General features: G+C 47.6%; 1 protein-coding gene across 3 annotated transcripts in view; it reads left to right on the plus strand.

Annotated features, from left to right (window-relative positions):
- Positions 1–18602, plus strand: part of LOC119437644 (5-phosphohydroxy-L-lysine phospho-lyase) — a 43408-nt gene that overhangs the window by 14483 nt on the left and 10323 nt on the right. For all 3 annotated transcript variants that reach the window (XM_037704640.2, XM_037704641.2, XM_037704639.2), the window contains 3 exons: positions 4774–4874; positions 5926–6050; positions 18382–18536. In XM_037704640.2, coding sequence (XP_037560568.1) covers positions 4774–4874; positions 5926–6050; positions 18382–18536 — 381 coding nt within the window. The remainder of the gene's footprint in view (positions 1–4773; positions 4875–5925; positions 6051–18381; positions 18537–18602) is intronic.

Here is an 18602-nt window from a genome sequence, read left to right on the forward strand (position 1 = left end):
GTCACTGAAAAAAATTCGTATTAGTCGAAATTCGTATCATCGAAACACAATTAAAACTAGCTAAATTAAAGAGTCGAGAGGTGAACTCACTCAGGCACATGTACGTAAAAAGCATTTACAGTTAACCACTTATAACGTAACCGTTTAAAGTGCAGAACTGGCTACAACGCGGCCTTTTCCAACTCCCGTTTACCCTCCCATAGAACTCCATGTATACGCGTACCGCTTGCAGTGCAGCCGCATGAGATGAAATTGCGGCTTCCGCGGGAAAATCTCGCCAACAAGGGTGGTAGCGAGCACGAGGTGCGCCCGCTGATGGGAGAGGAGGTCAACGAGGGCGATGCGGAGAAGGATCATGAGACGTAGAGCACGAATTGTCACCGCGCGGCGTATGTGCGAGTGAAAGCGCGCGGGAAACGCACGCCTTCACGGACAGTGAACGCACAGCGGAGAGCAAACGCGACTTCCGTTGCACCAAAGGCCGTGGGGGTATGGGAGGGAGGGGGGGTGGGCGACGCTGTGCTGCGGCGCCAAATGCGTATCTTGCAACCGAGCGCAAGGGTAACTGGCGACGCAATCTCCCCACGCAAAAGGAGCAAAGCGGGAAGGTAGCGCGGGAGGGAAGGAGTGGGGGGCGGGGGAGGGGGGGCGGCTCCTACTCTGTCAACAAATGCGTTCTTGTACTGTGCGCCTGTGCCAGCTGTCGGTGTTGTCGCGCGCACCGTATCTTGAAAGCGACTTCCACACGGCTCTGACCTTTGTATGCGCTGTGCTTACGCTGCTCAGTTTCCATTGAAGCGATCGACCGCACGAACCTTCGCTCGCTGCGGCGGCCGCGCGTGGGGAAGCACGTCCGCCGGAGCGAGCGAGCAAAGAGACAAAAAGAAAGGCACAAAAGCAACAAAAGCGCCACCGCTTCAAACTCTTCGCGCCCAGTCGCGGCTTCCGCGCTGTCCGGCGCCGCCTCCGCACCAAAAGAGAAAGGGAAATTGTGCGTGACTGCGCGCTCTTCTCTTTTGCGGTCGTCGGTGGGGCGGCGTTTATTCGTATCAACCGACGCGGGTCGAAAATAGATTCGTAACAACCATTCTCTAGCACGTTGCAAAGACATGGGGCTGGGCCGGGACCCCAGAAAAATTCGTATCATCCGGAAATTCGTATTAGCCGTGATCGTATCATCGAGGTTCCACTGTAATTAGCGTTCGCAGTGGTGAAGGCCTCGCAACTTTCTTCGCAGTATGGACGTGGCACACATTTTCATTTGAGACATGTATTTCCATGCCGTGCGCACATCCAAATTATTTTTTTGCCAGTGAGCTGGTCGCCAACAGATCGTCAATCCATCGCGATTTAGCTAGTGCTTTTGATCCTCAGCAGCTTCAGCCGTGCTTGTGACATTGCGTGTGCAGCCATTGCACTGAGTCAAAATGGAACTACTGCTTGCCGCAACCACTGCGGACGAAACCGCAGTCGCTCTCGAGATCATGGACCCAACTACGCAATTCTGAAGGCACGCGATCGTCGCGCTCGTTGAGTCGGAACAAAACTTGCCGCTATCGCGGTCGCTATCGACGTGGTCATGGATGGTGTGACCATGCAGTTCTGAAGCCATGTGGCCAACGCATACCCAATCAAAACAAAACTGCAAAAACCACTGCGGCTGAAATCGTGGTCGCTATTGATGGAATTATGGATGGCGACTACGCTGTTGCGAAGGCACACTTTTGCGAAGACAATTACACAAGATTTTTGGTTATATTGGCTGTATCATCATCATCAGCCTATATTTTATGTCCACTGCAGGACGAAGGCCTCTTCCTGTGATCTCCAGTTACCTCTGTCTTGCGCTAGTGTATTCCAACTTGCGCCTGCAAATTTCCTAACTTCCTAACTTGGCTGTATAAATTGCACCAAACATTCACTTACTAATTAACAAGCATGGTGTCGTGCTTGCACAAGCAAATGTGAACAGATCTCGTTCAATGACTGCGAATGCTCACCGTCTCAACGCTGGTGTGAACAGTGCTGACGGAGGGAAGGCGAATGCTGCGCGCTGCCTGTCGCTTCAACGTGTTTCCGAAACGTGACATTACATGACCTCCAACACAATGTGTGCAGAAAGACAGTGCACATAAGCCACCAGCAATCTTGGCTCGCCCTTAGGCTTTGAACTGTCCACAGATTACCTCCTAGACACGCGGCACGCAGGCTGCATACATGTCCAGGCGTATTGTATAAGTCGCACTTCACTTCACTCGATGTTGCTGTTAGGAGATGATGCACTGTTATCTCTCACTGATGTGATAAGTTTCCTTGACAAAACAGGGTTTTTATGTAAGCTTTAATTACTACAGTGTATGCTCCATTTACGAATGAAATTTTATCACCCTGTGTTTGGCGCAGCATAGCCGTAGCCGCTTTTGCGCGAATAAATCCAATTTAACTAACTAGAGAGGAGACGTGTGTTTCATCATGTGACCTCCAACACTGAGCATGCATCAAGCCACCATCCTTCCTGCCTCACCCCCGCACACTTCCCCTCGCACCTACAGCCTACTGCACACAGGGCGCAATCTTATCGCACTTGGAATTTATATGAACGAGAAGAAAGGGATTCGAGGGGCCCAATTTTTATTAATCGTATCGTAAGAAGCTAACAATGACACCAAGGACAAGATAGGGGAAATTACTTTTACAGTAAAATCTCGTCACAAGAGACACGATTACAAGAGACACTAGGTTATAATAGACATTTGAAAATGGCTTGGTTGGTTTTCCTATGTTTGCCATGTTAACAACATTGCATACAAGAGACATGGTTACAAGAGACACTCGGTTACTAAGGACAGCTTTCTTAGGTCCCTAGAGTAAATTCTTCGCTATTTAGAAGAGACACAACCCAGAAACGCACATGCAATGCGACCGACGTCGTACTAAGCGGTATGCACTGCAATTTTCATTCCCTTGGCTCGATTCTTTTCCGTTCTGCAGCCGGATGTCATTCCTCGCATGGTTGAGACAAGTTGCGCCGAATTCTCTCATTATGCTTTTATATTCGCTGTCACACTTCCGCACTGACTCTGTGACAGAGTACCATTCAGTTGGATTTCCGTCGCAGCGTCCGTGGCGCTGGTCACTTTGTATGCCGGCAGTCGGACTCCGGAGCCATCGCCATGTTTCCATGAGACGGGTCTGTTCGAATTGTCGGGAGCCGAAGAGTGCCGAGCGGATGCGGGCAGATGCGTGACCAGCCCGGTTATCTTGCTGTGAACCTTTGCCACTTTGGGACTTTGCACCTCGCTCTTTGCTCACTTTCTGCTTCGTGCTGCTGTCGCTCCGTTCGCAGTTCACATCACCCCCCCCCCCTGCTCCGCTCATGCGCTTGCAAGTGCACGCGGAACTGAACTGCTGAAGGGGAGCCATCATAAAGGCTCGGTCGTGCCAGGAATAAAGACGGCCAACATTTATTTTAACAAAACGAACGCGGCGTCTCGTGTTAGTCCGCATGTGAGCGGACTTTAGACTCTCCAGGAGTTGTACGGTACGAAGTAGCTGTGCGCCGTGTGCACACGCGAATATCGCATAGCCGTATTAATCGGGGTTCCGCAGATGAAAATCCCTTCCTGGCTCATTTTTATCGATATGTATTTATAGCAGATATCTCTTGATAAGCTTCAAATCTTCAATGACGTGGACTCTGGACAGAAGCAAACTATAGTTGCGGAGAAGTTTGGACTTTCCCGAAAGGACTGTCAACACTATCGTGAAAAACCGTGACGCAATCTTAAAACGGGAGGACAGTGGACTCGCGGCAAAGCGAATCGGACTTCGGAAAGCCAGCTATCCAAAGGTGGCAGAAACCGTACCGTTTTGGCTGCTTTACCTCCAGAAGTTGGGAAGAAAGCTATTACTTTCTGCAGTCTCTAAAAAACAAATATCTATGAATGACTTCTTTAAGCCATCCTGAGCAATTTCCTGCAGATGTGCTTAAACACATTTTGATGCTGATTTGCAATAAAGTGATCTAGTCCGACTCCTCAGTGTTTTTAGAATTTTTGGTTACAAGAGACATGTTGCCCGTGTCCCTTGAGTGTCTCTTGTAATGAAGTTTTATTGTACTTGCTACTTGAATTAAAGAAATGATAAATTAATGGAAATGAAAATGAATGAAACAGCAACTGGCTGCAGGTGGTCCCACGTCTTCGCATTGCGCACGCCATGCTCTTGCCATTGAGCTATCGCGCCGCCGCTTTCCCATCCACTTTCTGAGGTACAGTAAAACCTCGTTGATACGATTCTGTCTAATACATTTTTCGGGACTATACCCTTTCTTTTTTTCCTTTTCTTGATAATCTGATTTGGTTGGATAATATGTTGGATGATGGCGATTTTCGAATGATGCTCTTTATTTTGTGGTTCCCGTGATGATTGTATCAACGACGTTCCACTGTATTTATTTTTACAACTAGAACTAACCCTGGGAGTGTTAGCCAGCGCCACGCCACCACTTGCAAATCTAGATGGCGAATGTGGAACATCCTTTCTGCATTATTTATGCATTATTTTCCTTTTGGTAATTTATATGAAACATCACGGCAACGACCATGGCAAAAATTCGCCTGGATTGCCCATATGATTGCTATCGCAGCAAAACTATGGAGCGACAAAACGCACACGTTCAGTATGGAGCTCAGCTCACTGTGGAATGTATTCTGCTCTTTCACATAGTCTTCTATATGATCATCTTATTATTTTTCCTTTACCCACCTCTAGGTACGTTCGGGAAGCTGGTGGTGTCTGCATCGCTGATGAAGTCCAAACTGGATTTGGACGTGTTGGAGAATACATGTGGGGCTTCCAGCTTCAGGGGGAAGGTCAGCATTGCTTTTATCCATGCAACTGTAGCTTTACGGGAGCGCATTGCCCCCCCCCCTTTTTTTTCTTTTTTTTTTAACATTTGCCTTGTGGTATTTATTTGTTACTGCATTAAGGTGTCTTAATTCTTCACTTCGCATCAGTGCTGCCACTGAAATTTCCTTCGGTGATTCTCATGCTGCATTATTTTTCTTTTTGATCTCTTATCTTTAAACATGCTCTAACAGTCAGCAGAAGCCAAAAAACTTTGTGGCGGATCCGTCACTGTTATGGTGGCAGCTTCCATCTGGGCAAGGTATTGAGGCTGGTTTCCCCTTTTAAAAAAATTGCTCATTGCATAGGCTTGAGCTCTCGTTTCCCTGCTGTTGTGGTGACCATGCCACATTTTGTTCAAACCCGAGGAATCTCAATGCTTCCTGGAGTACTGCTAAATGCCACTTAGTTCACTACAGAGTCCCTACCTGTACTGGTTGCCAGACAACGCAATGTCTTTTTTTTTTTTTTTTTGAAGTAGGTGTAAACATTGCTGGTACATCTGTACCTTTTATTTTCTCTTGCAAGGTAACTTAGTTCTCCAAAAGAGAAACCGTTTTTTGCACCTTTGTTATAATGCTTGTGTAGTTGGAATTTAGTGGACATTAAACCCCAGGCAGTGAAAATAATCCAGCATCCCTCATAGACCCTGTGTTTCTGTGAGATGTTGAGCCCCATGAATCAATCAATAAAAATTCTACTTAACCCTTAATTGTGCAGCCAGCACTGCAACGAAATATGCTGATTGCGTAATTTGTTTGAACACTGCAGCATCCAATACCTTGCATTCGAGTGAGGACCCAAAAGTAGCGAGAAATGTTTTTTTTTACCGAAGGTGGAATGGTAGCTAATACCGACTAGGCGTTTGTGTTACACTATCGTTCCAATCAGTTGACCAAGTAGTGCCTGTGTGAACTTTAGTCTGCTTCCTTCGTGGCTGGTCTGAATGAGATGTTAGCATTATGCTACGCTTGAGCAGTCTCGGGCCCTTGAATAATTTTTGTTATTTTGTTGCAGACATCTGCCCTGACATTGTAACCCTGGGCAAGCCAATTGGCAATGGCCACCCAATTGCCATGGTGGTGACTACAAAAGAAGTCGCAAGCAGATTTGAAGCTCAAGGTGCCGAGTACTTCAACACAGTAAGTATGTCCGGGCCCTTTCTGTACTATAGCTTTTGTGTGACAGTCATTTATACTTTTGTCCCTTGGCATCAGTTGTAGGGCCTTTATAATGGCTCAATCTAGATTACTGCACACACCTGTTTCTTCCAGGTATCACTGTTAGTTTTCTTGATTTTGCTCTGATTGCTTGAAACTCTTTCTGGATACAGTAAAAGCTTGTTAATTTCAATTTCAAGGGGATGCTCACCGAATTAGAATTAAACGAAAATTGAGCTAACAAAAGTGATAAACAGCAGGCTATATTTGATGATGGAAATGAGTGGGAGCACCTCTGGAAGCATCATCTTTTATTTACGAAAGAAATCGGTCATCATTTTCTGCTTTTTTTTCTCTGAAAGTGATCGCTGTAAGCTTATCTTCCTCATCCTCTTCAACACTTAATCACAGCCATGCGTGATTCAGTTCTTTCATCACCTGTGGTATCAAAGGCCGCACTGGTGCTTCCGCTTCCTCATCCACGTCGTCATCTTCCACTGCGGGGTCATTGCTGATTACTTGGGCAATGATATCGCCATCTGTGATGGCACCGCAGACCACGGTGCAGCTGTTGACACTTATGTACAGTCAATGTCCGATTTTTCGGACTCCCTAGGGTGCGAAAATGTCTGAAAAATAGGGCAGTCCGAAAAAACGAATGCATGCCTTTTACTGCCCCCAAGGGCTCAAATCGCCACGGGCACATCCGAAATAGCTCTGAAAGCCTGCCAGTACCCTTATTAGGCATGTTGTAGCTCGTGCTGTGATAGGAGACGGTAAGTGCGTGCGTGTATAAAGAATACAAACGGTGTCCCGTGTCAATTTCCCCTTCACACTCGTAGTATGCTTCATCGCGTAACACTGCTGTATTGAGACGAAGCTGACTTTCGGGAACCAGCATTATGTAACGTACCTTGCTTTCCGAGCTTCCCAGACATTGGCAAGGGTTACAAAGGCGGAGTCGGCTCCATTGCTAACAGCGGCCGATTGTTTCAGTGCAAAGCACTGCACCGAACAGAAGGAAGCTTGGTAGCGAATGTCGAAGTAGCTAGGCCTAGCTTTGCCGTGGTGGTGGCTACGGCTGCCAGCAGATCTGTGTGCGAGAGCGCTGGTTAGAGTAGGACATGGCAAAAAGTTAGGAGAATTGAATGGCCAAGTTTTTTTGTGTCCGAAATTTCAGATTTTTATACATGACTCTATGGGGTACGTGGCGGTGCCGCGAAGGCGTCCCAATTATTGAGTGTCTGGAAAATCGGTCGTTGACTGTATCAGTTAAGTCCATGCTTCATATGCGGACCTCGGATCTGTTAAGGGGGGGGGGGAGGCTACCCTGGAGACCGAACTTCTTTCTTTTTTAAGATATCTGGATGAAACTTTCAGGGTATGTCCATATCACCAAACTAATAGGAACTGCAAAAGTTTCATGAAGCTGTGTTGATTAGTTCCAGAGTTATTGAGGTCTAACTAGGTGGTTCATGTGTTTGCCTGAGGAAGAGCACTGGAGAAACCCCAGGACATAGTAGGAAGCTGAAATTCACTGTGATCATCCCTTGATAGATAGCCCAGGGGGCTACAAAGCCCTTTTTTTTAATTTCCCCTCCAAGAACTTAAACACAACTTTGAATTTAATGTAGCCAGTAATGACCGCATTCATAAATTAATTGCTTATTATAAATTAACTGCACCAGCTTTAAAAAAAAACTTGTTACACCATGGCAAAGTCATTCAGGAACAGAATAAAAAAAGACTGCACACAAATCTGAAGGGCGGTTCTTCAGATATCGCTTTCCTCGGAACCACTACAGTGCAGTCCACATATAACGATATATCTGTTATAACGATGAGTCGAGCTAAGAGTATCAACTTATGCATTAGGGCTATGAGAAAAAAAAACATGTATAACGATATGTTGTTCACCGCATATCGGATATAACGATAGCAATTTTGCTTCTGGGCGGTGTTTTTCATGCAGAATAATTGTGACAATTGCGTTCCTACGTTGCCCTTAACCGAGACGGAGTGAAAAGTTTGCCTACGCGATTTCGTATCTGTTGCCATTACCGCGCAGCGCATCCCGCCCGCGCGCTGTTTGCGAAAGCCACGGAGAGCATCGCAATTTGGTGCAGTGTGCACAAGATGGCGCCAGCTGCTTCGTCCCCGCGTCCTCGGCAGTTGCGCGAGGAGAGGGCGGAAGAAAGGCGATAAGCGAAGCCAACGCCTCCTCTGGCGAGGGGCGCCTGCGCTCCCTGCCGCGCTCTCTAACGGAAGCAGCGGCAGGTGCGCTGTCACTGCGACCCTTGAGACGAAACTGATTTTGCAAGAGGAGGGAGAAAGCGATAAGCAAGCGGCACCTGCGTGGCCTATGCTCTCTTTACAATCTCCCTCTCTCGCGTGGAAATGCACCGCGGAAGCAGCAGAAGGTGCGCCGACAAAGCGCAAAGCTGCGTCTCTTGAGGTGAAGCTGCAAATTTTGCAAGACTCGAAAGTACGAGCTCGCGCAGTGGATGATATCGACGATTATAAAAAGCGGGATCACCACGATCATGAAGGCTAGAAGCAGTGTGGATCCATGCTGACCAACGAAAAAGGCAGGCTTCGTGCGCCACAACGAAACCCCCATGGGCGAAACCGACACGGTGGTGTCCGAACTCTGGGAGCATGTCACTACTGACGATGATGCTTCGATGGAGGAGCTTCTGAGTGCAAATAGTGCTGCCTCGTTCTGCGAAGAGAACTCTGACGGGGCGATCATTGTCACGACAGACGGCAGCGTTGTGCGACGGAGGCAACAACAGCAGCAGCAGTGACGACGAGATTGACAATGGCTCGTCTTTGACACCGACCCCGAGGTTCAACCGAAGTGCAACGTCGTCGATCGAGTTGTTTATTGAATTCATGCATGCTAAATTATAACCGCCAGTGTTCGCGCAGCAGATGGATGTGATGCACATGGCGGTTGTGAATCCGAAACTTCGCAAAAGCAAGTGCAGATTTCTATTTCAGCGTGCCTAATGATTGAGATGCTTTTTAGAGCTACAATTAAGTTTTATTTTTCGTGGCCTACTTTCTACAACATCGATTTTTTTTTTTTTTAATAGCAAGTGGCAGTTTCGGTTTCGGGACTGTGTAAGTATATTCAGCATTTTTTTTTTCGGCAGTCCAGATATAGCGATCGGTTATAATGATCGGATTTCTCGTTTTTCTCAATATCGTTTAAGTGGAGTGCACTGTACTAGCAAAAAAATTCATTCTGAGAAAACGGGCCTTGAAAGTTGAACACCTGTGTTTTTATTAGAAAACTCCTGCGGAGTAGCTTGATGAGTCCTTGTGCACTCTTTTCTTGTTCCGCCTTACTTCCATCTTCTCTTGGTGTTGTTAGGTTCCTTTTTTTTTCATGCGTAGAGCATCTTTTTCAAGAGCTCGCTGGATGGCTAGGTGTCCTAGCTGGAGTCCAACAGAGACTATCACTTCAGTTGCTTTGCAGCAGCCGGCATTGTAGCGCAACACCGCTTCATGCAGTGCTGTTTCTACGGCAATCGAGGATGCGTGCTGTTCTTTTGGCATCAAGGACAAGAGGACAGAGTGGAATGATTCCGACTCATTCTGAGTCTTCGCTCCCATGCAGCGCTGGAGAAGAGATGCCTGTGAAAGCCGCTGGTAGACAGGCAGCATAGCTGCAGCAACGTAGTCTGGAAGGTTGCGATTGTGCTTGGGTTGTGGCTCACCCTTTGCCTCTGCAGCTTTATGGCAGCACCACGATTCTGCTCCCTCTGGGCAAAGTTCATGGCGAGGGTTTTGGTCGGTCGATGTGACATGGTGATATGTTGCCATCACTGCATGCTGCATTGCTGCCACGTCCCTAGAGTTGTTCCTCAGAGCCCAGCCATAATAGTCTGCAAGCTTCTCAATGAGAGCTTTTGTCAACTTCCCCTACCCACTCAGTTGCTTATTGCTCTTCTTTACAATGTTTCGTTGTCCACTTCCCATCCTCTTTTGGACATGATTGAGGCACTCTTCTTTCACAATTGGCACAAGCCCGTAAACATTCTCTTCTGTGAGGGCAAAGAAGGTATGGCTGTCCCCATCAGGCACAAGAGTAGTATAATGCAGGTCATGCTTGGATATGGACCGCTTGAAAAGAGTCGGGCCTGCCTCCACCTCCATGCTTCCAGATTTTGGATCTGTGTTCTTCTGGCAGATGTGGTGCTGGTGCTAGCTGTCATATGCTGCAACTCCAGGTTAGGGCCCTGTTTGACATCCAAGGCAGTGGTTGGAGAGAACTATGGCATCCAAGATAAGACCTGAATGGAAGTCAATTATAGATCCTACTCGGATGTGACATGTGTGCCCATGCTTCTGCCATGTTTCATCGTACACCACGGTGATGTCTTTGCAAAAGCTGGGGTTCATTTGTCTATACGAGGTAATCACTGCTGCGGCAGAATTACCATACAACGTATCCAAGGTGTGGGCCTCTGGCTCCCTGAACGTCTCATTTAAATGCTTTTCAAGCGTCTTGTGGTGCAGACCTCAGTAAGAGGCTTGGTACTCACTCACACAGTCAAACCCCCTTTCAAGCAATGTTTGCACACTGTGCAGCTGAGCAGGCTGCTAAAGATGTCCATCTGAACGAGAGAAAAATGTTTGCCCTCACTTGTAGGTGTAACTGCAGGTGTAAGAGCCGGCTCCATTAGTTGAAATTTCTTCCTGGTCGCTGGCATAGAGCAGAGTTCAGTGCAAACAGCATAGCGACGTTTTGCATTCGCGTCGGTCTCTTCCTTAGTTAGAAAACGTGTCCGCAGATGAATGGTCGACAGTCGGCTCACGCTCGATGGCACCTGTTCAGAACACAAGCTGGATCCGGCGATCTCGGAAACATTCAGTGTGCTTGCGGCTCCAGGCACACTCAGTGTGTTGGATTCTCGACTGGCGACAGCCGACAACACAGTTTCACCGCTGGAAGCATCTATGCAGTCGGCACTGGCAGCAGAAAAGTTCGATGCTTGTACAATCGAATCTCGTTGATTCACACTTAATTCGAACTGCCGGTTTATTCGAACTGACGCTGTGGTCCCATCAAACATGCATGTATTCCAATGGGTGAAAACACCCAGTAGTAGTAGAAAACATTTATTGTAAAAAAAATATAGGACGAGCGGTCTTCAGGTTGGTCGGGGCCCCCATTCTAGGGCTCGGCTGGCGTGTGCTCTGCGGCTGGCCTGGAGTGTGGCAGCTCTCTGGGCTGCCTCCTCCGAGCTGGAGAGCAGGGCCTCCCATCCCTCTCGCGTTGTGGTTTCGTGCCTCTCGCGTTGTGGTTTCACGCCAAAAGCGAAGCATCAATTGCGATAGCAAATTAGTAGAGCTATTTGGAGTAGGGATAGTAGTTTTATCGGCTGCATAAACTTGGACACATTCGCTTACTAACTGAATTAACAAGCATGGTGTCAGCGTGCACAAGCAAACGTGAATAGATCACACTCAATGACTGCAGACAACCACTGTCAAAACGCTGGCAGCAAGCGCAGCCGCTGAAGTGAGCGAAGGTTTGTGCGGTCTATCGCTTCAACGGAAACTGAGCGGCGAATGCACAGGGCATACGAAGGTCAGAGCCATGTGGAGATCGCTTTCAAAATATGGTGCGGGCGACCTCCACAGCCGGGCAAAGTACAAGCGCAGTTGTTGGCAGAGTAGAAGCTGCCCCTCCCTCCCACGCTGCCTTTCCAGCTTTCCTTCTTTCGCGTGCGAGACTGAGTCGCCAGTTCCCCTTGCGCCCGTTTGCAAGATACGCATTTGGTGCCGCAGCACAGCGTCGCCCTCCCTCCCATCGCAACGGAAGTCGCATTTGCTCTCCATCGTGAGTTCGCTCTGGGACGCGTGCTTTCACTCGCACGTACGGTGCGTGGAGATGATTTTATCGCTCTTGGATTTTATACGGAACCTCACGGCGCCGATGACGCCGGCGGCAGAAATCCGCTTGAAGTGTCCATGTAATTACTATCGCAATAAAAAGAACCCGCGGCGGAAATGTCACCCTCTCTCAAATTGCAAGGTCGTCGTTTCTGCATCGCGCTGGAACGCGCATTTACGTGCCGACTAGAGTGTACTAGACAACCGTATTCTAGTATACTCTAGTGCCGACGTCTCAGCCACGCAGAGAAAATGGCAGTGGACCCTTCTCCTTTATGCTTCCTCTATTTTCTAGTGCGTGTTGACCTTGCACGCTGCTGCTGCAGCGCAGAGGGAAGCGGAGGCGCAGTCCGGCCAACAAAACTGCCCATGCCGGCAAACGCTCACTTCCTAATAACAGCACAAAACGAATCTTCAGGGTGCGGGATAAGCTGGCACCGGCACGGCGGCGGGCGCACACGGAGACAGTCGAAGGTGAGAGAGAGCAACGAGGGAGTTGAGAGGGAGGGCGAGGGGAGCCACCGAAGCGGCGGAGTTGCCGAGTGCAAATCCGCTTCCCTGCCGCCCTCACCTTCGACGGTCTCTGCGCGCACCCGTCGCCATGCCGGCGCCACCCGCTCCATGAAGCTTGGTTTTCTGCCATGTTTTCTGCCGTTATCGGAAAGCGAGTATTAGCCAGAGTGGGCAGTTTCATAGCCCGCGCTTGCGCGCCGCGATATTTCACGACTCGCACCGTTCATGCATCATGCTATGGTGCACAAATACTTAAAAAATAAGTCCTTTTAATTCGAACAAATTTTCGGGCCCCTTCGAGTTCGAATTATCGAGATTAGACTGTACAGACCGAGTAGCACACTTCCACGCATCGAACATCTGCACTGTCTTGGGCTTCATTGCCAGCATCACATGCAACAATGAAGATGGCCACAGAACTAGTGAAAAACACACAAAAAAAAGGTGATAAAATAATCTAAAAGATAACGCAAGGCAAAGGGGAGCTTGCAAGCAGATGTATGTCGAGGCGGACGGAGCAAAGAGCAACAACAAGGCGAGCATGGCGGTCCTTGCATCAAAGGGAGCCGCCGGTGCCGCCACTGCCAACGAAGCAGTCAATAGCAGGCGCGCTTTAGCCCGCGGGATTCGAATGCGCTGCTTCGCTAATCAGCATTCCGCATCAAGGGAAAACGCCAACAGTGCCTCAACCGCGCCCCTGACGCCATTTTGCAAGGTGGCAAATGAGAGACAAAGAACTCGGTCAAAATGACGCCAAGATGGCACGGGCAGACCGCATGGGCCGGAAATGGCGCGCGAAGTTTGATTTCGGCATGGGCATGTTTTGCGAGCCGCGGCGGCCTCAAAAATTGAATTTTTTTTTCTTGGTACTTTGCGGTTGAATTAGTTGCTGTTAATTACAGCACAAGTAAGAGAAACAACCCAAAAATATTGTTGTTCATGCATCGACTTTTTCGCGATTTTTCAGTTTTCAAGAGCCGCATCCCCCTTAAGATCAATGCACAAATGGGTGGCACGGAAATACCATCCGCGCCTTTCACTGGCTCACTGGTCTGATCAGTGAGATTATGCGCCATGCACGCACTCTGCTGTGAGCACGTTCGATTAAGTGCATGGTGAATAACCTTGCTGATAACGCAAGTGTGCCTGTACAAGGCACAAATGGTATCTCCGGCCTTATGCTCTTGTGTTAACAGATCTGAGGTCTGTGCCTGAACAGGAACGCAATCGTTCTCAGGTTCATTAGTCCCTGGTATTTGCTAGGCAACGAAGACATGGTGGCTCGCGCATAGTGGGCCCCCTTGATTATCCGTCCTTGTCAGTCCCAGATTGTCCGAGATGCTGCATATGCAATGCTCATTGGCTGACAGCACTGCCTCGGGTGTAGGGCTGGTTACTGTGACAGAAACATCCCACAACACGCACAACGGGGCACTGCCACAACAGACGATAAAACATGGCATAGCTTATCTCGCTTGCTTGACCTTTGCAACTGACAAGTGGCCCGACGTATCGGACACGCGACTGCGGCACATTGGCCTCATGCTCCATTGTCGATGTCGATGCAACTTATCATTTGCAAAAATAAACGTAAGAATATGGCGGTCATGTCGTGCTTCCAGATCCTTTAATCTTTTATGCTGCATGCTTTCCACACGAGCACAGTCTTTGAGATCTGAGGGAGCTGTTGCTGGGGCGTGGATTGATGACGATGGTGATAAGCACATCACTTCACCTGTTGCTTGGGAAAGTGACCGCCAGTAGATGGCCACGGTGGCATGCAGTTTGAATTATCCGTGGCAGACCCAATTTGCATGCGAATTATGAGCTTTTTAATACATGGAGTTCTATGGAGCCTGGACAGACTGTGCCAGTTAGTTTGAATTATCCAAAATTTCAAATTGATGAGGCGTCAATTAGCTTTTACTGTATTCAGATGCCCTTCTAACCGGCAAGAATTCTGTGCCAGTGCATCTGACTCGAAAAGCTTTGTTCATTTTTCAGGTAGCCTAGAAATAAATACCTTTTAATATAAGTCATCCGTGTAAGCATTAACAACAGAAATTTAATTGGTTTGGTTGCTACTTTTTGGCATGTTCCACAACTGCTCTGCACCAGCTGTTGAGGTGGTGCTTTTTTCAAAGTAGGGGTGTGCGAACATCAAGATTATTGAATATGAATACTTAACTTTGAATATCAAATGATATGCACGTACATTTACTACCAAGTTAGCTTAATTTGGTATGTTGGAACACTGCAAACACATTAATATTAAAAAAAAAACTTGTGAGTCGTTATACTAAAACATTGTGTATTTGGCTCATATTAACTTTGAAAATTTAGTCTCTCCCACTAGCTGTCCTCGCCAGCCTGTGCCTCATCATCGGCCTATATTTATGTCTGCTACAGGACGAAGGCCTCTTCCTGTGATCTCCAATTACCCCTGTCTTGCACTAGCCGATTCCAACTTGCGCCTGCAAATTTCCTAACTTCATCACCCTACCTAGTTTTCTGCCGTCCTCGACTGGGCTTCCCTCCTCGTGGTATCCATTCTGTAACTCTAATGGTCCACCGGTTATCCATCCTATGCATTTCATGGCCTGCCCAGCTCCATTTTTTTCCTCTTAATGTCAACTAGAATATCGGCTATCCCTGTTTGCTCTCTGATCCACACCGCTCTCTTCCTGTCTGTTAACGTTGGGCGTAACATTTTTTGTTCCATCGCTCTTTGTACGGTCCTTAGCTTGTTCTCGAGCTTCTTTGTTAACCTCCAAGTTTCTGCCCCATATGTTAGCACCGGTAGAATGCAATGATTGTACACTTTTCTTTTCAACGACAGTGGTAAGCTCCCAGTCAGGATTTGGTAATGCCTGCTGTATGCACTCTAACCCTATTTTATTCTTCTGTAAATTTTCTTCTCATGAACAGGGTCCCCTGTGAGTAATTGACCTAGATAAACATACTCCTTTACAGACTCTAGAGGCTGACTGGCGATCCCGAATTCTTCTTCCCTTGCCTGGCTATTAAACATTATCTTTGTCTTCTGCATATTCATCTTCAATCCCATTCTTACACTTTCTCGATTAAGGTCCTCAATCATTTGTTGTAATTCGTCCCCAATGTTGCTGAATAGGACAATGTCATCTGCAAACCGAAGGTTGCCGAGATATTTGCTGTTGATCCTCACTCCTAAGCCCTTCCAGTCTATGAGCTTGAATACTTCTTCTAAGCATGCAGTGAATATATTGGAGAGATTGTCTCCTTGCCTGACCCCTTTCTTGATGGGTAACTTTCTACTTTTCTTGGGGAGAACCAAGGTAGCTGTGGAATCTTTGAAGATATTTGCGAAGATATTCACGTATGCCTCGTGTACTCCTTGATTATGCAGGCCTTATTATACAGGTGTGCCTTATTATACCGCAAAATGCCCGTAAACTCGGCGGCATTTGACCCTGTGCCAGTCATCACTCATCGCATTGCTGTCAAGCAATAAACTCAGAATTGGGGGTGGCGCTGCAAAAAGAAAAGAAAAATAATAATTAAAAAAAAAAAGGTGTCCGCAACACTGAAGAGCAGTGGGACGCAGCTCTACGCAGTCTTGCATTAGATGAACAGCTATGGGCAGTCCAATGGGCCCGCAAAGCGGCCGATATGCTAGGCCTTTCGTTCTAGGCCTTCCTAGCCCGAAGCGGCCCGCTTCGGGCTAAGAAACTAGCGCGACCCACTGGACCATAATAAAGTTTTTCTATCCATCCATCCATCCGCAAACTAGTGCCCCTTGCTACTGAGAGGCTGGCTTTCCCGCAAAGTTTTGTCGTTTAGTGGGCAAGTATGCTTTACAGGCGAAATTTCACTAGCAGCATGAAATCGCAAAATTCGGCACAAGATCGCTTAAGTATTGATAGATTACATAGAAACAAATGCTAAGAACCATGTTTGCTCCCACACAGCCAGCAATCTATTCGATTTGATATGAATATTCGTATCCAACCAATTATTCAAACTTTTTCGAATGTCTATTTTTCAGATCTAATAGTAATATTAAAAATACAATATTCGAACTTTTTGAATATTCATACGCCACTAGTTTTAAGGCATTCATTCTCTTTTTGTTGGTGCAGAAAATACTGCCTCACTTCCTCAACTTCAGCTGAAGTACTATTTGCAACTGCAAATACTGCAACTCCTTCCAGTTTATTAGTTGCTATGATTTGTGTTGCATGTAAAAACGAGATCGCCTAAACTCTAGCACAGCTACCGCCATGTTGAAACTACTTGGGAACCTAGCAAATAGGTTAGTGGGGGAGGGCAAATTTGAGGCAACGAATTTTATGGATAAACCTCTCTTTATAGTAATAGTAGGGGTCTGCAAATATGTAGCAGTCGGGGGTGCTGCCACATATTTTCGAGCCCGCCATGTAAATCCAAAGCTAGGGGGTATTCTGTAAGTGTCCACCTAGTGAACATCCATTTTGTCTGCTGCTGAAGTGCTGATTGGCAGGGGCGCCTGTCTCTTTCTGACGCATACCCCAGCCTAGCCAATTGGAACTTCAGATGCTGTTAAAATGGACATGTCCACCTATATACAGAATACACCCCCCTAGTCTTGTGATGGGTCGCTTGAAACTACGAAAGAAAATCGTTGTGCGGCCTACAAAGAGCGTTGGGAACGAACGAACGGCCACCGTACGGTATTTCGCAGGGATGGCGGCCATGAGCATGCAACGGTCATCCCGTCCACTCGCTTTCGTTGGCAAGGCAGTTTGCCGGCTTTTCGAGGGTCGTGTGACCGCTGTGAATAGATATGGGTTAATTCAGTAACCGTAACTTCAGTCGCCGACAACCTACGACGCAGTTCCAATCGGGCTAGATGGGTGTGACGAAAATCTGCCGCCGGCCGATGTGATTACAGGCCGTAAACTGTCGCGAAAAACTTGTCGCTAATGTTCCTACGAATGACTCGTCAGAGATCACGCGTACAGGTTAGACTGACAGCCGTCGAAGGGCGTTCGGGTCCGCGGTCGACCAGCCAGCAAATACCGCGAGCTTGCATGCCAAGTTTGTCTGTGTGCTCGCATGTGGGTAGAAAGCTCCGAACTGTGTGAATCTGTGTGCGTGAACACTGAACTCGCGTATTCAATGCGATTAGCGTGCCTTCCGCTGGCTAATCGGCCTGATCTTCCCCCTATGCTTCCGTGCTTTCCAGCCACGCTGCTATTGTTCCCTCTGTTTGCGTAGCGTTAATCGGTTAGGTCGGTCCGGTTGACCTGGTCAAACCTTGTAGTGATAAAGATTGCATGCCCTGGGAACGCTGTGCGCATCGAGGCACTGACCACGGCCGGGTCATTCACCGAAAGTACTAATATTTGAGAAATCGAATACATATTGGTTATTCGATTTGCGAATTGAATTATTCAAACGTTTACTATTCAATTCGAAGTTGTATACATGTATGAGAGTATTCGCACACCCCTAATTAATATACAGTGTAGTAGCGTACTTATTTTATGAAATGTGGGCTTTTTTTCCTCCATAATGCAGCATGGGCGTTGCATGCATGCTGCACAACTTGTTTAATTTCATTTTCCAGATTTGTACAAACTTTGTTGGACAGACATAAACCACTGTGCACATGAGCACAGATAACACCAGGATATCTAGTTGATCTGGTTTGCTTGGAAGCTCTGGAGAACAAGGCAGCCTTGTCCTCCAGAGTTTCCAGCACCATGGGAACAGCAGTATTTATGCTCCTAGTGGCTTTATTTTGACAAAGGCTGTATATTCATGCTACGAACCAGCACACAGCGTAACCGCTGAACCTCTAGAAAGTTTTGGTGACATGCTTGTGCCAGTATATTTCTTTACATTATATTTCCCCCCCCCCCATCTCCAGTATGGCGGTAACCCAGTGTCCGTGGCAGTGGCTTCTGCAGTGTTGGATGTCATAGAAAATGAGAAGCTGCAGCAACACGCCAAGGAAGTGGGTGCCTACCTCCTTGCCTCACTGCGAGAGCTTCAGCAGAAGCATCCTCTCATCGGTGATGTCCGGTGAGTGGCCATGTCAAGTGACCAAAGTTGTCACCTTGTAAGGTTAACCCTATAATGTGCATCAGA

This window comes from Dermacentor silvarum, chromosome 1 (genome assembly GCF_013339745.2).
Source record: "Dermacentor silvarum isolate Dsil-2018 chromosome 1, BIME_Dsil_1.4, whole genome shotgun sequence".
Taxonomy (NCBI): Eukaryota; Metazoa; Arthropoda; class Arachnida; order Ixodida; family Ixodidae; genus Dermacentor; species Dermacentor silvarum.